Source organism: Talpa occidentalis, unplaced genomic scaffold (genome assembly GCF_014898055.3).
Source record: "Talpa occidentalis isolate TD23 unplaced genomic scaffold, MPIMG_talOcc4v2.1 talOcc4.4, whole genome shotgun sequence".
Lineage (NCBI taxonomy): Eukaryota > Metazoa > Chordata > Mammalia > Eulipotyphla > Talpidae > Talpa > Talpa occidentalis.
This window is the reverse complement of record NW_023604295.1, coordinates 19621035-19644580: the sequence shown is the minus strand read 5'-3', so window position 1 is coordinate 19644580 and position 23546 is coordinate 19621035. Positions and strand designations below refer to the sequence as shown.

Sequence of the window (23546 nt, the reverse complement as noted above, 5' to 3'; positions counted from 1 at the left end):
TCTGATTCCAAATTCATGCAAATGTAGTATACAGGGGTAGATAAAACAGTGACTGTGAAGTCAGACTGCTTAGAGTTCAACATTGGTTCTCTGACATGGTCGTTGTATGTTAAGAGGCAAATCATTTAACTTTTCTCTGTCTTTTTTTTAAAAGATTTATTTATTTATGCACACAAGAACTGGCCAGAGATGTAGGGGGTGAGAGGACCCACCAGAGACAGAGTGGAGAGCAGAACAGGCAGATGTACTGAAACACACTGCTGAGAGGAGCAGTGGGCGAGTCAGAAGTCTGCTGTGCCATGTGGGCAGCTCCCTGGCTGCGGATCAAACTAGTGCTGCAGTGGCTGCGGACAGCATCATAGGTTGTGTCTTAATCCCTTGCGCCACCAGGGAGGTCCAACTTTTCTCTGTCTTTTCCCAAAAATAAAAATGTAGATAAAGAGTAGTGTTTAACGGTTGCCAGAGGTTGGGTGTGAAGAGAGGAAATTTTTGGAATAAGGGACATACTCTGTATCCTGATTACAATGGTAGTTACATAACTGCTCATGTTTCTCCAAACTTGTACAAAAGGGTAAATTATAACTTAATACTCGAGGTTTAAAAACACTAAATCAAATTAAATGCACATAAAAAATGTAAAGCACTTCCTGCTCACATAACCATTCTTTAAATGTTTATGCAGAGGGGACTCATGGACCAGGGTTCTAACCTGCTTCCTTCATAAATTAATCAGATGCTAAACCCAGTTTGGGGAAGTTCACTTGATTATCATGAAGATTGTAGAACCACAACAATGGGACTTTTCAGGAGACAGCAATCCAAAAATCACAGGATCACATAACTTGTGGAGTAGCGAGGAAAGTCATTTGCTAGTTCACAGCTCCATGGTAGAAGAAAGTAGTGGGTTGTGAACTAGAACTATGAAAAGGGGAGGATCTCTCTTAAGAGTCCTTAATCCTATTAAAATCTCTATTGACTCCAGATCTATTTTGAAGACAACCCCACAGCTCGAATGGGGTATGGACAGACATCAAAACTCAAATGAGGGCCTCCCCGGTGGCGCAGCGGTTGAGCGCTGGGTTGCGAAGCTGCCCGCGGCCTCTGCGGCGCCGGTTCGATCCCCGGCTGCTCCCCGGCCACCGGAGGAGGGTCCCACATGGCGCGCAGACCTCTCCTGCCGCCCGCTGCTCCCCTCAGCAGTGTACTTCGGTCCTTCTGCCTGCTCTGCTCCCCGCTCTGGCTCTGGTGAATTCTCTCACCCTCCCGCGCTTCTGACTGTACCCAGTGCATGTATAAACAAAACAAACAAACAAACAAATAAATAAATAAATAAAACATGCCTCTATTAAAAAAAAAAAAACCTCAAATGAATGCCAATGCCAAGAGGAAAGAAGGCTGAGTTTGGCACGACACTTATCTGGATCAGACGGATGTGGTAAGAATCAGGCTCCCTCCCTCCACTGCAGGCTGGGGCGTGAAGAGTGGGCTAGGTCATGGCACTGCTGCTTTTTCACTTGGCGGATGTCTCAAGCATTTCCACCCCTGGGGCCTCCCTGGTGGCGCAAGAGGTTAAGGACCGCACTATGAAGCAATCGGTAGCCTCTGCAGCACGAGTTCCATCCCCAGTCGCCAGGGAGCTACCCACATGGCGAGGCAGACCTCTCCTCTCTCGCCCACTGCTCCCCTCAGCAGTATACATTGGTCAATCTGCCTGTTCTGTTCCCCACTCTCTCTGGTGAATCCTCTCACCCCCACACCTTTGGCCTGTACCCCAGCTCTTGTATGCATAACTAAATATATCCTTTAAAAAAAAAAAGTTTCCACCCTCGATGTGTTCCTGACCGACACAGCACCCGCGGGCAGTCGCTGCCTGCCGTGGGGTGGCCGGGGTGTCTCTGTGCCCCCAGCCCCACCGCGTCACCCTCAGCGGGGACCCAGTAAATGACTGCGATCGAGCTGCACCACAAGGATCAGGGAGGGTTTGAACCCTGAGAAGGGCCGCCAGCTGGTCTGAAATTCACACTCAAAGTTCCCTCCGCCGCCCTCGGGGACGCTTCGCGCGTCGCGAAGCCCAACGGCAGTCACGTGACAGCTACACGCACCTCAGGTCCGCGGCCTCCGGCGCGCGCCCTGCTTCGCCGGAACGTCGACGGGGACTTGACCGCCACGAAGCCAGGCGTTCGGGGGAGCAAGTCTCCTCGCCGGCGGCCTTGCCCTCGGCAACCGTTGCCCAGAAAGTGCGCTTCACGCCGGAAGTGCCCTAATCCGCAGCACGTGGGGTTGCCAGGGCGCGCTTCACGTGACTGGGCGGGGCCTCGGGAAGCCGGCAGCCAATGGCAGCCGGGGAAGGCGGCGCCCGGGGCGCCCCGGGGCCTATCCCGGAAGTAGGGCCGCGGCGGGGGCGGGAAGGGGCGGGGCGAGCGGGTGTGGAAAGCGTGGCGGCCCCGCCCCGTCTCCGGGACCTGCCGCGGCCGCCACCGCCGGAGGGGACCCGCGCCGGTGCGCAGGCGACAGCGGCCCCCCCGAGAGGTGCAGACCGGGGCGCGGCGAGGGGGGCGGGGCCGGGCCGGGGCGGGGCCGGCGGCGGGGCCCGGGCCCGAGGGCGGCGGGGGTGGATGGGGACGGGGCGAGCGCGGGGCCCGCCGGGACCCGGGCCGCGCGGGCCGGGCCGGCCGGGGATGCGGAGCGGGCGGGGCGCGAGGGCCGGGCCGACGGGCGCGGGGCGCGCGCCGCCGCCCGAGGCCGGGCAGCGGGCCGGCTGCGGCTGCCCCCCAGCCTCGGCGGGGACGTGCGGCCTGGCGGGGCCCCCCAGCGAGGAGCCGGGCGCCCGGGAGGGCGGCGGCGCGGGAAGGCGCCGGCTCTGCCCGCGGCGGGAGGAGGCGCGCCCGGGGCGGGTGCCCCTCCGGCCCCCCGAGTTCCTTGGCGCTCTGCTCCCCACTCCCCAGCCGCGGAGGGAAAAGTTTGCAGAGCCCGGGGAGAGGGTGCCCGGCTCGTCCCGGGTGGGCGCTCGGCGATGCCAGGGTAGCAGATCCGGGATGCTGGGCGCGGACCCTGCCCGCGAGGAGCCGGGTTCTGCGCCTGCTGGCATGCCCGCTGCCTGCAGAACAAAAATCACAAACTTTCGCCGCAGTTCCCTCGGGAAGACGACCATCTCCCCAGCCCACCATGGCGGATGAAATTGATTTCACGACTGGGGATGCCGGGGCGTCCAGCACTTACCCGATGCAGTGCTCGGCCCTGCGCAAAAACGGCTTCGTGGTGCTCAAAGGACGACCGTGCAAAATAGTGGAGATGTCAACTTCCAAAACTGGGAAGCACGGGCACGCCAAGGTATTTGCCCTCTCAAGCCTATCTTTGCCTTGGGATTTTGATCTTTTGTATTGCATTACAGAGCGTGTGTTTTCTATTCTTAGTTTTGTGATGAACCGGTGGGTTTTTGTTTTTTTTTTTTTCTTCCCGCAATTACTGTGCCATCAGGTATGCCTTTGAGTATCGAAAAGTATCTTATTCTTCTTGGGCCCTGTTTCACTAACTGGGAATTAAAACTTTCCTGGATGTGACCTCAAAGATCTACTCAGTTTGCGGTGAGAAAGCCTGTTCTAAGGAACCTAACTTCGTTTTTCTTATACACTCTTATAACTGAATTCTGTCGTGATAGGGTTTGGTTGTTCACTGCTTCCCAATTTTGTGATCACTACTTTTTTTTTTTTTTTTTAAAGAATAAAATTAGATGACCTTGGAAGGAGGAGTCTGTCATGATCAGTGTTGGTATTGTGTATGTAATGAGTGATATACTTGGCAAAGATTAAACAGGTTTCCTGTTCTCCTCTGTTAGGTTCACCTTGTTGGAATTGATATTTTCACTGGCAAAAAATATGAAGATATTTGTCCTTCTACTCACAACATGGATGTTCCAAATATTAAAAGGAATGATTATCAAGTAAGTACAAATTTCCTTACTGTTATTTAAAAAGGGCAAGTACTACTTACTGTCAGTTATAACCTAACATAACCCAGTGGTGTCATAGGTTTTTCTGACCAATTTTTAGGCACCATTTAGCTTAGATATTGGAGAAATAGTGATTTTTAATACTTGTACATTACTTAGGATTATTGGTAGGTAGTTTTTAGCAATCTTGCATTTTAATTTATTTTAAAGATTTATTTATGCATATAAGAACTGGGGTACAGGCCAGAGGTAGGGGTGTGTGTGAGAGGATTCAGTGGAGACAGAGTAGGGAACAGAACACATGGATTGACTGAAATACACTGCTGAGGGGAGCATCGGGTGAGACAGGAGAGGTCTGCTGCTCCACGTGAGTTAGCTTTCTGGCGGGGGATTGAACTAGTGCTGCAGTGGATGCGGATAGCTTCATAGTGCGGAGATTTAGCTGCCAGCATTCTTGCATTTTAAAAAAGTTAAACTTTTGTTTTTCAGACCAAGTATTAGTTCTCACACTGCATATTGTGACTGAATGTCTAATATTTAGTGGAATTACTATTCTCTTTGTTGTAAAATAATTCAAATTTAGATGATCCCTCCCATATATTTAACTTCTTTTCACTTATCAGACCTAACACTTTCAAGATATTAGTGGAATTCATGGCCTCTACCCACCAAGTTCCTGAATTGAATGTAGGGCATATCTTGGTATTCTTGAGTAGGGAAATAAGTGAAAAATCATGAATATAAAGGATAAGTCACATGTTTACTGAATATGGTATAGAAAATATAAAAATTGTGTAATTGTTTTATATATCCATTGACCACGCTGTGACCCTTTGTTAAATTTCAAGTTTTACTATGTAAATTTAAATTTGTAGTTGAAGTTGTACATTGGGATTGGTCATGTTTAATGATAGCATTTTGTTGTTTGCAGTACTGCTGGTAACCATCGGCCTCACAGAATGTGGGAGCTTAGATTAATCATAACTAAAGCCATTCTTAAAAGTCTGCCTTTTTTTTTTTTTTAATTTTATTTATTTATTTATATAAGCACTGGGTACAGTCAGAAGTGCGGGAGGGTAAAGAATTCACTAGAGACACAGCGGGGAACAGAACAGGCAAACTGACGAAATACACTGCTGAGGGGAGCAGAGGGCACGGCAGGAGAGGTCTGTCGCGCCATGTGGGACCCTCACTGGCGGCCGGGGATTGAACCAGTGCTGCAGAGGCTGCGGGCAGCTTCTCGGCCCAGTGCTCAACCGCTGCGCCACCAGGGGATTCCCAAAAGTCTTCCTTTTTTAAAACAAGCATACCATATACAGAACTTTTTAATGTTTATTTTACACAGTGAAAAATAAAAATGTGAGATTTGTTTTATCCAATTTAAACTGATTTTTATACTTGTTTTTATTGTATAATCTTTAAAGAATATTACTATCAACTATAGTTATTCAATGATTTTCTTTTACTTTTCCACATGTAAACCTATTTTTACATTTTTAAACTAGTGAAGTTTTATAATTTCACCTTCCATTTCTCAGAATAAGCTTTGTAATCTTTCTAGAAATTTGAATGTCTTAGTATAACAATAACAATAGCAGATTTTTTTTAGTCAGGCTGTCCTAGACTTGGATCTAGTTCTGTCACTTTCTAGCTGAATGAACCTTGAATAAATAACAGAACGTCTCTGAGCCTAACTTCCTGTCTACCAAGGAGGGATCATGTGATGATTAAATTAGAAAATGGGTCCCCTAATTACTTTATAAAAAGATATGAACCAAAAAGTAATTCTTTTCCGCTCCCTCTTTTCCAGTATAAAGATTTCGCCTAATTAATCCATTCTTGGATTACTAATTTTAGATGTGGCACATAGTGGGTGCTCAATAAACATCTGTTAATGCATACATGATTATTCAGTGTGGTATAGATAGCACCATAGACTAAAACTAAGTATAGAATTTCTTTTTGCCAAAAATTGATTTTGCATGTTAGCCCTAAAATGTAAATGCTTTGAATATTCAAAATTCATTACATTCATTAATATTCACTCAATAGAGTGTGTTTTGCCTTTGAGTATTTCAGAAAAAGTGGTGTCAGTAGTTTACACAATTACTGTTATGACCAAATTAATCAATTATTGATTGAAACTCAGGATTTAACATAAAGGAAAAATTTGGTTTGTGTTTTATTTTACAATATAATAGGGTCTGAACTAAGGTGAAAGGAATAAGGTGACGGAAGCCCTTCCCTTGAGCACAAAATTTTAAATAGACAGGACCAGTAACAAGGTCAAGCCACATAGGGACCTGAGGCAAAAGGAAAAAATCAGATCAGAAATTCTGATCCTGGGCCTCCCTGATGGCGCAAGGGGTTAAGATGCAACTTATGAAGCTATCTGCAGCCCCTGCAGCACAAGTACGATCCCTGGCCAGGGAGCTACCCACATGGCACAGCAGACCTCTCCTGTCTCACCCGCTGCTCCCCTTAGCAGTGTATTTCAGTCAATCTGCCTGTTCTGTTCACCATTCTGTCTCTGGTGAATCCTCTCCCACCCCCACCCCCACACCTCTGGCCTGTACCTCCCAGTTCTTGTATGCATAAACAAATAAATCTTTAAAAAAAAAAAAAAAAAAAGAAAGAAATTCTGATCCTATCTTTACATAAACTTTTGATATTTTGTCATGGAAGTTTTGTACTAATTCTAATTTATTAAAATATTTATCTAATCCCTGAGAATTTATTGGGTGCCTTCTTAAATTTTGTACCCGATAAGTCCCTCACTTGCTCTCCCTAGCCCTAGTCTTTGGTATGTAGTCTACACTAAAGAGTAGATAAGAGAGGGCCTCCCCGGTGGCGCAGTGGTTGAGTGCTGGGTTGCCCGCAGGCTCTGCGGTGCCGGTTCGATCCATGACTGCTCCCCGGCCAATGAGGAGGGTCCCACATGGTGCGCAGACCTCTCCTGCCGCCCGCTGCTCCCCTCAGCAGTGAACTTCGGTCCTTCTGCCTGCTCTGCTCCCCGCTCTGTCTCTGGTGAATTCTCACACCCTCCTGCACTTCTGACAGTACCCAGTCTTGTATAAATAAATAAATAAATAAACCTTTAAAAAAAAAGAGTAGATAAGAGAATGACTCAAGTTTATAGTCTGCATCCAAATCCTCACTTTGGCACTTACTGTATGTGTGACCTCTGTTGTCAAGTTACTTAACCTCTCTCCTTCCTTCCTTTATTTAGAAAATAGGGATAGAATAGTCCCTTGAATATCACATCCCTTTGTTATCAAGTCACCATAGAGTACTTATTTTTATCCATTTAAAAAAAAAAACAAAACAGTTCTTTGATCTTTCCCAGTTATATTTATTGTGGTATGTTGGTCTTCACTTTCTGATCTGAGTGCCTTGATTAAATTCCTGCTTTTCAGAAGAGTACATGTAGTTCTTTGGATATGCTGAATACTCAAGTGCCAGTTTGGCAGTCAGCTAAAGCAAAATGTATAACTGTTCACTATAGTAAATAAAAAATAAATCTTTGTCTAGGAAAGAACATTAATTTTCCAATTTTCATTTTATGTATTTCAGTAAGTTCAGATTGAAAGAAAAATTGTCTTCTGAACAATTCCTGAAATAAAACCTTTTTTAAAATTGTCTTTTGACTAACATTCCAACATAAAAATTGGATTAGAATTGCTAATTTTCATTACTTCTCCCAAAAGTTGTTATGGTTGTCTGGGGCTCAGTCATGGTGTAAAATACAACTACATCCAGACATCTTTGGGAATCCCCAAACTTAAATCCCCAAACTACATACCAAAAACAGAAACTTGTTCAGATTTGGTACTCTCTTAAATAATATTTCTTTAAAAATTGCTGCATTCCTGTATACCACACCACAAGTTAAATGCCTTTTTGGCATTCATTAAAGTCCTATTATTTACCGGATGGTCTCACTCATAGCAGGAATCTAGAAAAACTAAATAAGGGACCAGGAAAAAGAACAACTACAAGAAAGAAAAAATCAAAATCAACAAACAGCTATGAACCAGAGACACACTATAGGGTGTGGGGGGCGGGGAAAGGAGGGATTGGGGTCAAAATAAGGGGGTTGCAATTGTATGGGGAATATAAAAATAAAATTTTAAAAAAAAGTCCTATCATTTAAAGACCATTTTTCAGAAGGAAAACAAATTACACATTAAAGAATATGGTGTGAATCTCTGGGTTATTGGTGAATTTCTAAAACTGTGATTATTAAATCTGAGTATTTTCTTCAAATACATGGTATAACTTTTTCAGTACTGCAATATGTGAGTTGAATTTTGGTATTATAACTTAAAATGAACAAAGAAAATAATGATGCTATGAATAGTTTGAGCTTAATCTTTTTACGATTACTGCCTGTTCTGTGGAATTTCTGCATCTCCTGGTAGAAGCTTTCTTTCTTTGGGAACAGGAAACCTCTAGAACAGAATACTGGAGTATTGCAAAGACAAGAATCATATATTTTGTTACAGAACAGGTTTCCCCTGCTATCCAAAAGTAAAATGTTCCTATTTGGTATGATTGGGCAGATTATTTTTTGAATCTACGAATGCTCAAAATTTTTTCCATACAAATTGTTGTAATAACATTTGTATTATAATAAGTTACACCAAATAGGAACATTCTACTTTGAGGTAGTACGGGGGACTTCTATCGTGAACGATAATTATGAGACAAGCCCCTCTCTTTCCGAAATCTGTGTATCCTACCGTGGAAGAAATAGTACCATGCATTGAAATGTAACCTATAAAACAGCACCCTAAGCCCACAGGCAAAGATGAGTCCACTTGGCCAGTCCACACAGGCAAGCTGTCCTGTTGCCTTATTTTGCCTCAAATGAAGTTTTTAGTTAGAAATGATGTAATGTGAGATACTGACAGGAATGAAGCATTCTGTAAATCCAGAGATGAGATTTTAGCATTTTCCTCTCTTTTTGTTTTTTTAAGATGTGATGGTTATTGTCTTTGTCTTACAGTTGTTTAAATCAGGACCTTAATAAAGTATTCTCTGCAGACTGAACTTGTTTGACCCTAATCTGTAGGTTCTCTGCTCTACCATGTCACAGGCGGTGTATCTGTCACTATTTCTCTCTCTCTCTCTCTCTCTCTCTGTAACTTGGCTTTATTTTTGAAATTTTTTATGGTAATGTATTTTAATAAGATGTTTAATTTTTATAAATTCATTGTTTACTAGCTGTTTTATAATATACTTATACATTTTTAATTTGAAATGATTTATATTATAAACCATAATCTTATTTTATGAATTCCAACTCTTAAAAAATAAATATCACCATTATAGAACTAAATGCCAAAACAAGTAATATTCTGCTTTTATATTGTAGTCACTAAGGGCACTGGGAATCTTTAACTCTTGATAATAGACAAATTCCACTTGTAGGAATTGCTAAGAAAGCAGAAATCAGAAAGATCTGGCTTGTAAACCTGTGGTTAATTGTTAAAAAATTACCCTTCTACCTCAGCTTCCTTAATCTCCGTTCCTCTACCAACCACTTCACAAATGTTTGAACAACGAAAGATTAATTAAGGCTATTTGTTGTTACTTTGTATTTTTCATTTTCAAGATTTTAGACATGTGCAGAAACTAAAATCTCCTGTGGCTAAATGGGGTTTCTGTGAAAAGCCACAGTCAGATTTGGTAGCACCAGAAACAAGAGACCTGAGAACTCTACTCTCTGGAATCCGGGTGATAGATCGCCATAGTTTGGTGGGGGTGGGGACAAGGACTATATCTTTGCTTCCTTGTGCGCATGTTAATGTTAGCATCTGGTAACTGGATGACTGCTTTTTATAAAACTTTAGAGTTCTGGGCATTTTGATAGCATGCATGCTTTCAGAATAAATGAATGTAGCCTGGCTATTTCCTCATACTTAAAAGAAATTCAATGATAGCAAACTGCCTTTTTGCAGGATAGGTTGATAACTGGGCTTACTTTGTTAATGCCATCAGCAAACTGATGTTTGTAGTTTAAAAAGTATATAGTGTTGTTAACAGTGAGCTGGAATCAGTTTTTTTCATTTAACTGTTCATAGTCAAATTATAAGATGTATTGTTTGTAACGGTAAGAAACTGAAATAATTTATGCCTGTTAATGAGGAAATGATTAAATCACTTAGTTTATGCAGTTAAGAAATAGTTAAACAGGGCCTCCCTAGTGGCGCAAGGGGTTAAGCACCATGCTATGAAGCAATCCATAGCCTCTGCAGCACAAGTTCGATCCCCAGCTGGCTAGGGAGAAATGCTCATGGCAAGGCAGACCTCTCCTGTCTCGGCCACTGCTTCCCTCAGCAGTGTATTTCAGTCAGTCTGCCTGTTCTGTTCCGCACTCTATCTCTGGTGGATCTTCTCACCCCCCGCATCTCTGGCCTGTACCCCAGCTCTTGTATGCATAAATAAATAAATCTTTTTTTAAAAAAAAGTTAAACATACTAAGGTAGGCCCATATTTTCCAATTAGAGATTTCTCGGACATTATTATCTACACACTTGCTGAAAAATAATATACCCCATTAATGTTTTAAAAAATTATATTTGCATTGTGTGTATAAATGTCAATCTCTCGGGATGTACTATAAAGAAGCCTAATCTATTTACTTAATGTAGAGATTTGAGAGATGGGGGTTGCAGGGAAGGTGAACTTACACTTTTTGTCTGTATGTATTTTATACTTCTGTATGTTTAGCCCTTTTAAGCACCAAGAATATATTAGGGTATTACTTTATGCTGATACAAATTAATGTGGATTGCAATTTACTATGTAAACATTATAAAGGAGTGAATATAAACCATTCATTGCAAATGGTATAATTTCTCTTAATAGCTGATATGCATTCAGGATGGTTACCTTTCCCTGCTGACAGAAACTGGTGAAGTTCGTGAGGATCTTAAGCTGCCAGAAGGTGAACTAGGCAAAGAAATAGAAGGAAAATATAATGCAGGTGAAGATGTACAGGTAAAGATCTCTGACACTGTCAACTCCAAATTTGTTTTAAAGATAATCCTCTGAAACATTCTTAAAGACAAAGGATGATATGGGAGTGCTAAAGATTGAAGGAGATTCACTCTCTCTTTGATATAACTTTCAGAAATATAATATTTAATAAGTATTGAAGTATTTATAGTTCTTATTGTTTCTTTTCCTTGGAAGTTGTCTTATAATCCACAATTTGAGAGATTCTTTAGAAAAATATAAAAAATAAAGGAGATTACCTGTTCTTAGAATACCTCTTTCCACATGCAGTATGTTTAAATGTCTATAAATATTTAGTGTATGGTGAATTAAAGATATATACATATAATATTGCCTTCTAAATAATTTTTTGACTACATTTTCCTCTTTTAGGTATCTGTCATGTGTGCAATGAGTGAAGAATACGCTGTGGCCATAAAGCCCTGTAAATAAATGGGAACATCAGGCATGAGCACACTGTTTAGGTCTGGATCAACTACAGATCTAAAGTTTGGTTCTGAGTTGTCACCAAAGCCATGGCCTTCATAAGCAACCTCATTTCTTTTTTAAATGTTTCTGGACTTGTGCTGAGTTCATTTGTAGGCAATTGGTAATTTAAAAAAATAATCAAAATGTATAATTCATTTTTTAATTTTGTAGGTGTCTTTCCTATAACATTCCTGTGGTTTTCTGTGAGTCCAAGAGACAAAATAGCTTCAGCAGATGTGATTTGTTTGAGCAACTCATTCCTGAATTTTAATTAAATGATAAACCGGGGTTTTAAATCAAACAATGTAGCATCTAATAGTAGTGAAGTACCACATTTAAGTTGAATTGTTCTGCATTAATTTCAAACTTAAATCATAGAATAAGAAAATTATTGATCGGCATTGTCATAGTTTCATCCTGGCAAGGACAAATCCTTAAAAAAAATGCTATCAAAAAGTGTCAGTTATCTTAGTAGCCATATGCAGCCACCTATATTACCTCAATCACACTATTATTTGCCAAATTATTGGCAGATTTAATATAATCTTATATATATAGTTGTTTTAGTACCTGCTTGTGGTTGACAGAGAGGCATTGAAATGTTAGGTGACAATTGGTAAGTCAGGCTGTAAAGACAGGGACAGTGGCATAGAAGGTTGGTTAAAGCCATAGATTTTTGAGGCTTTGCAGTCAGTTTTTTTGCTTGCTTTTAATCTTTGTGTGTGTATTTAAAGGAGTGACCTGCTTTATAGGATACTATGCAGTACTTTTTATCAATTATGTTCAATAAATATTAGTATTTATTGTAGTCACTCCTTTCCAATCACTTAAGTAGATTTTTTTTTTTTTTTTACATTAAAAGACTTGTCAAACAAAACCTGAAAATTCTTTCTTTAAGCTGTTTGGAACACTTGTTACATTTCTGTACATCTCTTTTAAAGTGAAGTGAAAGTGAATCATCGAAGAAAAGTTACTTTAAAAGTTACTTTATGTGATTATTATTTAACTTATTTTAAGAAGTATATATTTTTTCCTGATGGTTATATGACTTAATTCAGTTACTGGTAGGCATTAAAACTATATTTTTATTTAGTATTTTAGGTCACGTGTATCCTATTTCTAGAATGCCAGACATTGTCACGCAATTTGTGAAAATCTGACTCATTAACAATCATTATAGTGGAATGAAACTTAGAACAAAATCACTATTTGAGTAATACCTTCATTCTTTTAAGACAGATTATATGAAGTATCTCCCATCATGCCTTGATTTCTAACAGGTCTTTGTTTCTATGAGCCAGAGGAAAGCTTACAATGCTGCAACTGACTTAATCAGCTCCAACATTGTATATATTAGATTGGATCAAATCAGATCTAATCAGAACTGGAAATAACTTTAGGAACAGAAGATCTCAGTTTCAGTTACTTAATTTGTGCACTTTTAAATATTGTATTAGCCTCAGCAAACCCATTTGAAGAAGCAGCAAGTTACTTTAAGAGAACTGTAAGGAGGGAATTCTAAAGCACAAGAAATGCTGAGGTTTTAATCATCTTTAATTTACCTTTTACCCATGTAAAGCACAATTAGGAATTAGGCTAAATTCCTTTCTGTATTCCATCTTAAGTATTCATTAAATATTACTCTAAATTTTTAGTACTTTGGAGTATGTATCTTACTTGCTATTGATTGACATTATAAGGAATTCTGGCAGGAATTCGAGATCATCAATCTGCTGCTTGTTAGTCTTTCATATAATCCCAGCTAACCATACTAGTGTTCTGGTTTAGTATTAATTCTGCATTTGCATGTCCTTTTTTTTCCTAACTTGTGAAACTTCACATAAATATATTTTCAATTGTGAGGTAAGCATATATAAAATATAATAATGCATCTGTCTTTGTACCTTGAATGGCAAAAGCTATTTATGCATATATATTTCAAGTACTATAATGAAGTGTAAATACTCTCCTGACATATAAGTATAGATTTTAAAGATATTGGACTGTTTATTTTCACATAAGTCAATACATGTTTCTCTAGAACAAAATATTTCATTTAGTAAAGCTTTATAAATTATATTAAAAGGAAGCAGGGAAATATTTTTTAACATAGAACATAAGTGACTTCATTCTTTTTTGACATCAGTAATGTTAAATGTTGATTCCTATTATTGTACTTTTTGTAGCAAATGTTAAATATCACAAGTTACCATGTATAAAATGTAGACCGTCATGTTGATAGATTATACAGTGATATACCTTTTTTTTTTTTTTTTTGCAAGCATTTCACCAGTTTTTATGCAATATTAACTAGTGGGATATTTTGTTTCTTTCTAGAACATATTTTCTTTCTACTGTGAAGATTTTGTTATATCTTACTACAAAGCTGTATACCCTCTGAAACAAATCAAATAATGGCTACTTTAACTTTGCAGTTGCATCATAAACACAACTATGATGTTTCTCTTCTGCTCCCCTCCAAGGGCTGTCAATCACTTGAAAGTGTTGCTAATAAGCTCTTGAATCTGTTTCCATTAATGGTACAAAATTCAGTACCAATGCTTTATAACAATTACCAAAACTCTCCTGCAGCCAGAACGTACTATCTTTAGTAGAAGATGCTACAATAAGATGTTTAGGCTATAAAATAGGGGGGACACAATATTTCGTTATAGCACAATGTGAGTGTGCATCTGCACATACAGCTTTGTATGTTCTTTTTACGAAGTCCTTCCAACTCTTTTAAAAGTACTGTAGTCTGGTAGTGCCTCAGATGTTGGTAACTTTTTTTTAATTTATAACTTTTCCAGAGTTTGTTTTTGTACTTTCAAGTTTCTCAATTAGATTATTTCTAGTTGAGCTGTAATATGAATGCATTGTTCTCAGGGCTGTTTGTGCTAAGATCTAAGGTTTCATTATTTTAAAGCTAACTGCCTGAAAGTATATTGCAAAATTTTCCCAAGTTGTAATACAAAGATACAAATAAAAAAATCCTCAATATCAACATTCTTAAACTATATGCTAAGTATTGAAGAAGAAAATGGGAACACTGATAACATGTATACCGGAATCTTGCCATATTTTCTTCATTTTAGAATAGAACTTGACAGTCTTATCTTAGAACCCTATCCTTAATGATGTATCTGAAAGCATTCCTTTGGCATGAATCCCAAAGATAAGTTTCAGAGCCAGATACTGATGTAGGGTTCACAGACATATTTAGGGATAACTGAAAATTCACATTGCTCTTTTGGGTACATTAAAATGTTTACATATTGAATTCTATGATATGAACTAGGAACAAATTTACTGCTCATTAAATGTCTCTTAAGCAGTCTAAGAGCAAGCTATCAGCATATTTCCATCAACATTACATTATATTGAACTAACCTACAGTTTAAAATTTTCTAATGGCATTTAGTCACATTTCATAGTTTTCAAGGTGTTTTTTTTTTTCCTCCTAGCATTCAGGCAAATAGGTAACAAAGAAAAAAAGTAAGAAAATTTACTGTGGAAAATTTTAAAATGGAAAAAATTCAATATTTTTCTTTCTGAATTTGTTATATGGCATCATTATTTGATTTTAGTAGGGAACATTTGGATTTAGCTTACAGAACACAGATGTTCTGTGAGAATGTGGCTTGTATATAAATATATATAATTTGATATTTTTCCATCAAACCTGAACATAATTTAAATACCACATGAGGTCAAGTGCCTGAAAAGTGCTGTATTCATCTAAAAAACACCTTTTCCTTTTGCAAAAGTTGCATCTTAGAGCAAATGCCTATCAGGCTTCCACCTGCTATACTTGTTGCCAAACCTCACCATTCACCACTACTCCTCCTTTGCTCCTTGAACAGGTTGAAACCTATTTTACAAGTGAAAGAGTTTTTTATTTATATGAAGTCCCTAAAGCTATTTCTTGGTATTGTTATTCATAGGTTTATCTTAGTTCAAGACTACACTTTTTAAAATTCTGGACACTAAACTGTTCAGTGATGACTGTGCAGCTTGTAATAACTGATTGTTGTGATCTTTTGAGAGGAATTCTTTATTGTTAATGTCTACTTAAATAAGCACTCTTGTGCTTGCTGAAAAATGTAATGCAAATCACTAGTTACTGTACTAGCACTAGTACTAATATAATTTACTGTACTAGTATTAGTAAAAACAACTAGTTCTATACAATTAGGTACCTTTGTCCTCCTTCAAAAAGGAAATAGTTGAAATGGTATTGGCTAATCCAGTGGCACTTTATTAGTAATGTATTTTATTTGTCTTAGAGATAAGGCAATTCATGCTTTTATCTGCAAAGTCATGTTTTAGCTAAAACTTTAAAACTGTAAGATATGTAATATGGGTATATAATTTTGCATTTTACATTTCAAAACTGGGTAACATTCAAAGGGTATGTCTTTGCCTATACAAAAATAATTGTTGGAATCCTTTAAAATGTAGATGGTAAACATCAATTATAAATTTTTGTTACATTAAAATATATTTGTCTCTTAATTTCATGTTAAATAAAAATAAAGTTAAATAGCTTGCATTATTCTTGTATATATACATTCCTAAAAATATTTCATACTAGAAAATTATATAAATTAATGTATATCACTGTTAAAAGAAAACTTTTTGCGTATGTGTTTTTATATTCTAAATACTCACCAAAGGGCTCCCTAGCTGTATGACTGGGAATTCTAATTTCTAAATTTTAGTGCCAGATTTAGGTTTGATGTTTTAATTTTAAAATTTTAGTTTTTTTTCAAATGTGCAATAATCACATGGTTCAAAATTCTACAACTACAAGAAAAAAAAAAAAAAAAAACTTTCCTGTCTTTATTCTCTTCCTGTGCATCATTCCAGAAATATTTAATCCAAGAAAGGTTAGTCGTCCCTCCTTTACCTCTAACCTCCCAGGGTGTGAGGGCTTCTTTCCCCATCAGGGTTGTCCTCTTTCCATGCGATATAAATGGTGTGGTAAATCCCTGAAGTAAATCCTTCATCTTTTTTTCTATTCCTCACCATGTCTCATCAATGCCATCTGGGCAGATTCATCCCTAGATAGAGGTTTCTTTTATATACTATACCATTCTAGAACATTCTCATTCCCTGATTTGTGAGCCAAGGTGTATCAAGTGCTTGGTAGTCATGCCAAGATGACATGACAGTTGTTACATTCATGATCGGTATTGTTATTGATACTCTACCTTCAGATCCAGCGGGCATAATTGGACTGTAAAAGAAGTCCTGCGTTAGTCTTCCAGTCTTCTGCCCCACTCTTTTTTTTTTTTTTTTTTTTTTTTTTTTGCACTTGTAAATACTGGTTTTCCAGAGAAAGATATGGGAGGGATAGAAGAAAAGTGAAAAGGGGTAATTATGTATTATATGTCACTCAGTCTAAGTCTTTTCCCCTTACCCAATCCTCATAACTAAGCATTCTAACCAAATAAGAGATGTCCTGTGGAATTAAGAACTCCTGCTGTCTAAAGTGTGTATTTCACTGGGATCTTAAAAGATCTGTTCCCACAATACATTCAGTAATAGCAGTTAAAACCACTGTGTGTGTATTGCCGCAAAAGCACATAATATAACCACTTACAAGGTTATATCTATTGTCCAATTGAAGAGTTATGTCTGAAATCTAGGCAAACTTATTTTTTGGCTACATCGATGGACATTTCCTATCACAATGACTGGCCATCTTTAGGAGGTCCAAAAGGACTTGGCAACTTCAGCTGCCATCAAATCCCCAACATATTCTAACGGGGAGAATGGAGTTTCACTAACCTATTACTGATAGTGACTGCCTTTTTTGTTCACAATTGTGTGGATGAGTTTCACTTAAATTGTCACTAATTCATTGTATTTGCTATACAATCAATGAGGAAAAACTGGAGTTTTATATCTATACATATACAGATACATGAAGGATAGCTCAGAAAATACTAAAAAGAGCTATATATAAAATGAAGTACATATATAGGTATAGATATATATAGAGATGTAAATCATCCTGATATTAGAAACTATACCTGCATTTCAAAAGCAGGTGGAGGTTTCACCAAAAAAGAAATTTAGAGCACAAAGAAAACAAATTCCATGAAGTATAAATATTAAAAATAACATTTTGATATCAATCTCAAATAGAATTAAAAACAAAATTAGAAAACGAAAAGACCCTCTGCATAAAGATTTAAAAACCTATTACATAATTAATAGGATGAAAGGAAAACTACAAATAAACTTAAAAATCCCTAGAAGATGATGATAATGAAAATACTATACATTAGAATTCTATCTCTAAAGTAGCATAAAAGTAAATTCTTTGTCTTAAATCTGTATCAATAAAAATGAAACAATGAACATAAATGAATTAAATTCCTAAGTCAAACAAAGAAATAATAGCCAAATAAGTCAAAAGAACACAAGGGAAGAAATGGTAATGATATAAGCAGAAATCAGTGACATGAATAGAAAAATAGGTTAAAAAAATAAAATTCTGATTCTTTGAAAAATTAATCCACTGGTTAATTTATTTAAGGTAAATAAAGGAAGAAAACACAAGTATAAAAAACAAGAAATGGGGCCTCCCTGGTGGTGCAGGGGTTAAAGTCTCAGCACTATCAAGCTATCACCAGCCAAAGCCTCATGAGTTTGATCCCTGGCCAGGGAGCTAATCCATATGGCACAGCAGACCTCTCCTGTCTCGCCCGCTGTTCCCCTCAGCAGTGTATTTCAGTAGATCTGCCTGTTCTGCTCCCCACTCTGTCTCTGGTGAATCCTCTCACCACCCCCCACCCGACCTCTGGCCTACACCCCAGTTCTTGTATGCATAAATAAATAAAAATAAATTTTTATAAAAACAAAACAAGAAATGACAAGGAGGAATGAGTAACAATGTAGTGGAAATAAAAATAAAACAAATTCAAATAAATTTAAAAACCTAGGTGATATAATGTCTTAGGAAAATAAAGTTATAAAACCTCAGTGCAAATAGACAGCTTAAACAGAATAATTTTAATAAAAAGAATAAAGTTATCATCAAATTGGAGTTGAGGCTACAAAAGGGGGTAAGAGGAACACGAAAGGGAGCACAATGGATGATGGGTACCTTGGTGGTAAGTGTGGTATGGTGACTTGCACCTGAGAAAATGTGATTCTATGCCTCTGAATCACATACAGTGTTGTGAACCAATGTTATCTCAAAAAAAAAAAAAAGATAAAAAGAAATTGTCCAACAACAACAACAAAATCCAAGCAAACAGCCAAAAAACAAAACCAGGAGCAAATACTTTTACAGGAGAATTTTACCAAACTTTTGGCACAGGTGATCCCAAACTACATAGTTTTAGAGTGTAAAAATTAGACTAGAACTTCTAAATTCTTTTTATGAAACAAGTATTACATTGATACCTAAATTTGATAAAAATTGAAACAATAAGATATTAAGATATTCCCTTCCTTTCGGCTGGAACTGCCATCTTCCAGTAAGTCGCCAAAATGACTAACACAAAGGGAAAGAGAAGAGGGACCCGCTATATGTTCTCTATGCCTTTTCGAAAACATGGAGTTGTTCCTTTGGCCACATACTTGCGAATCTATAAGAAAGTGATATTGTTGACATCAAGGGGAAGAACACCGTTCAAAAAGGAATGCCCCACAAATGTTACCATGGCAAAACCAGAAGAGTCTATAATGTTACCCAGCACGCAGTTGGCATTGTTGTAAACAAGCAAGTAAAGGGCAAGATTCTTGCAAAGAGAATTAATGTTTGTATTGAGCACATTAAGCACTCTAAGAGCCGAGATAGCTTCCTGAAACATGTGAAAGAAAATGATCAGAAGAAAAAGGAAGCCAAAGAGAAGGGTACTTGGGTTCAGCTGAAGCGCCAGCCTGCTCCACCTAGAGAAGCACACTTTGTGAGAACCAATGGGAAGGAGCCTGAGCTGCTAGAACCTATTCCCTATGAATTCATGGCATGATAGGTGTGCAAAAAGAAATAAAAGAGCTCTGGACTATTAAAAAAAAAAGATATTAAGATATTCACTTAAATATCCTAATATACTATTAGTGATTAGACTCAAACACCAGATGAACAAAATAATATGCATGTCCATATGGAGTTTGTATCAGAGATACAAGAATAGTTAATATTACAATATTGCACAATCTTTCAATATTGCTCTCTCTCATAGGAAATAATATCTAGGAAAACTCTCAATTGTATTCACTGTATTACTAGGTCTAAAGGCAAAAAATTATATTCTCCATAGACACAAAAATTTTCGATGAAACTATCCATTGTCAAAGAATTCTTGAGAAAATAAAGAGGTAGATTAGTGTTTATGTAAGATAAATATATGTATCTTAACATGTTATGTATAACAGATACATGCAGGCATATTTTGTGCACACGTAGGCATGTATATGCATGTATGTGTGTTCTGCTGGGTCTATGTTTGAAATTCCAAAAGCTAGCCTTTTACTTAATGGAAAAATACTAAAGGCATTCTCACTAAAGTCAAAAATTAAGCAATAATGCCTACTAAAATACTAGCCAATGCTATCTGACATTGGGAAAAAAAAGACGTTATAATGGTAAAAGAAAAAATAAAACTTCAATTTTCAGATAATATGATTACATTACTGGAAAATCCTAGATAACCGATAATAGAGTTATCGATTTATCATTGTAGCAGTACATTGATAAAATGATACATCGAGGTAGCAGGACATAAATTAAACATGCAAAAATCAGTGACTTTGATATACACAAATAATAATTATTAAAAGTTATGATGGAAGGAAAACCTCATTTATAGTAGCAACACAAAGATAAAATAGAATGAAGAAGTTCACAAAGAAGTATTCAAAACCTATATGAAGAAAAATTATAAAGCACTCCTACGACACAAAGTGAACATTATTCAGGTGATAGTTCAAACTCATTTATAAATTTAATAAAGTTCCAATAAAAATACCAACAAACTTTTTTTATGGAGTTAAACTAGAGGCTAAAAAGTTTATATGGAAATACAACTATGCAAGTATAGCTAGAAACACTGAAAAGAGAAAACCATGAGTGAAGACACTACTACCAGAAATTAAAACACACTATGAAGTCGCTATAATCAAGAGTGAGTAAGTACCTAATGAACAGACTTACTACTGGGGTGGAACTGGAAGTACTGAAATAGACCCAAATACATATAGAAATTTAGTATGTGTGTTGGTGGTATTGCAAATTACTGGACCGTGAGAAATTTAATTAAATTGTGCTTGAACAATTGGGGAAAAAAAAGATGAATTCATGTAACACACACAAAGAAAAAGCTTCCGAGGAAACAGAAATCTAAACTACAAACTACACGTCCTAGAAGAAAACATAAACAGACTTCTCTGTAACTTGACTTCCTTTCAACTATGAAAGGAACCAGACATAATAAAAAGATTCATCTATATAAAGAAAAATCAAAAATGGAGCAAAATATTAATAACAGGCAAAAACCTGGGTAAAGGCTATATACACATTTACTGATAAATACGTTACACAAATTTTAACACATTTATTTTGTTTTATAAACGTATGTGTGTGTTCCTTAAACTATATGTTTGATGAGTATGACATTATTTAAAAATCAAATTCTTGAAACTCAAAAGGTATATGATCTAAAGGATCTTATCTCTATCTAAAGGATATATATGTGTACATATATACAAACACTTATGTATTTATATACATTCTCATTCAAAAATATAAATGCTCCCAAAGTATCTAATAATTGCTATTTCTTTTTTTTTATTTTTTTAAAGATTTATCTATCTATGCAAACAAGAATTGAGGTACATGCCAGAGAAGATTCACCAGAGACAGAGTGGGGAACAGACAGGCAGACCGACTGAAATACACTGCTGAGGGGAGCAGCTGGAGAGTCAGGAGAGGTCTGCTGCACCATGTGGGTAGCTCCCTGGTAGGGGATCGAACTCGTGCTGCAGTGGCTGTGTACAGCTTCATAGGTTGCATCTTAACTCCTTGTGCCACCAGAGAGACCCTGAAGTATGTTTCTCAGAATTCCTTCACTGGTAAGCAAACTTTCAGTTTTGTTCTCTAAAAAAAAGTCTTCAATGCGTCTTTACTACAGTAACTTTCATACTCTCTCTATAGCTCTAGGTAGTATTTTCTCTCAGCACTTGAAGATAATGTTCCTCTGTTTCTGGCTTCCACTGTTGCTGATATAAAGTTAGGTGTTAATATAACTCTTAGGAGTAAATATTTCGTCTTTTCTCTCTGGATGTTTTTGAACCAGTTTTGTCTTTATGTTTTGGAAGTTTCACTACGAAGTGTTTACATGTACATTTCTTTTTAAACCCTTCTTGTGGATTTTGAGCTTCCTGAATCTGAGCATTGTTATTATTTCTCTAAAATCTACCTTACCTCTATTTTCACTATTATATCTTTCTTGTGTCTCCCATGTGACATAACTGGAACATCCTTAATCTAACATCCTTGTCTCTTTATGTATTCTTTATATTTTCTCCTTGCTTTTCTAATTGCATTCTAAGTGATTTCCCATTCACTGATCTGCAGGTGTGTCAGCTGTGTTTATTGTCCTGTTTAACTTAGCCACTCTAAATATTTTCTATTTTTAATTTCTGTAAATTCCATTTTGTTCTTTAAAAACAATTCCTGGCCAATTTTGATTGCCCCTGTTTCCCTTATCATATTTTAAATACTTTAAGCTTTTTAGTACATTATAGATAACTATATTCTGTGTCTTCCAATTCTGATATACATAATCCTTTATTTGGGACTGATATTAGGGTTTCAGGGGGTTGGTTTTCATTCATTGTGGATTATTTTCCTATGTGATTTTAAAAAAATTGTCAGTTCACATTTCTGTAAATTTATCTCAGGAGATCCTTTGTGCCTGAATTTAAAATGTATTTTTCCAAAGAGCATTTGCTTTTTGCTTCTTCCTGGCATGCTTTAAACTACATTTTTAGGTTGGAGTTTTTTCATATTATTTGAGTAGAGTTAATACCCCAAGCCTCATATAAGCATAGGGGGCTGTTGTTTTTCACTTTTCTACCAGCTTAAGCACTCATTAGAAATTATTTATAAAACTATATTTTAGCCAGTTTTTAAGAGTGGCTATATATGGAGGGGTTTCTCTGTGAATATTATTTGCCATTTTGTCCTCTGTATTTTATTTTACTGATTTACTCGGGCTGAGGTATCGTATGGATCCAATGACTGAAGTTTATACTAGAAATATATTTGTCATATATTACAATAGCTTATATTTTTTAAAGATACTACCAGGGAGGCAACTTGCCCTTATTGCTCTAAATTGCCTTGGCTCTATTCAGATACTTACCATTTCATGTTTTAGACTCCACTGTCAAACTGAAAAATATCTGTGGGGTATTATACTGTCTCTGTGTGTATAATCTGGGAAGAACTGAAGTATTTAATCTTACCATTTGTACATTTTGGGTTAATGATTGTGTTGTTTTTTCCCTAATGAAGGGCATTTTTTTCCATTATAATTTCTAACTAGCTAACTAGTTTCTTTGGGATTACTAGTTATTTTGAAACACATGCTGTTTTCAATATCCTCTTTGTAAAAGTGGCTTAATAGTTCTTTTTTTTTTATATATAGAGGCATGTTTTCTTTCTTTCTTTCTTTCTTTGTTTTTGTTTATACATGCACTGGGTACAGTCAGAAGCGTGGGAGGGTGAGAGAATTCACCAGAGCCAGAGCGGGGAGCAGAGCAGGCAGAAGGACCGAAGTACACTGCTGAGGGGAGCAGCGGGCGGCAGGAGAGGTCTGCGCGCCATGTGGGACCTTCCTCTGGTGGCCAGGGAGCAGCCGGGGATCGAACCGGCGCCACAGAGGCCGCGGGCAGCTTCGCAACCCAGCGCTCAACCGCTGCGCCACCGGGGAGGCCCGGCTTAATAGTTCTTAAGGGTTTTTGTATGTGTATCATGGCATGGAAGGCTGCCAAAACGAAGTGAAATAAAATGATAATGCTACAATTAATGGCTTATTTCCAAAATATTTAATAATACAAGGACCATTTCTACTCTACAGACTGG

The 23546-nt window shown here is 37.6% G+C and overlaps 1 protein-coding gene and 1 pseudogene across 1 annotated transcript; both read left to right on the top strand.

Moving 5' to 3' along the window:
- Positions 1-2470: 2470 nt before the first annotated feature.
- On the top strand, positions 2471-16041 carry EIF5A2 (eukaryotic translation initiation factor 5A2). Its single transcript, XM_037525100.2, has 5 exons — positions 2471-2529; positions 3131-3330; positions 3836-3940; positions 10823-10954; positions 11345-16041. Exons 2-5 carry the CDS (start codon positions 3166-3168, stop codon positions 11402-11404), a joined length of 462 nt encoding a protein of 153 aa, XP_037380997.1. The 5' UTR covers positions 2471-2529; positions 3131-3165; the 3' UTR covers positions 11405-16041.
- A 2885-nt stretch (positions 16042-18926) lies between these two features.
- LOC119257276 (60S ribosomal protein L21-like) lies at positions 18927-19458 on the top strand (annotated as a pseudogene).
- Positions 19459-23546: the final 4088 nt, after the last annotated feature.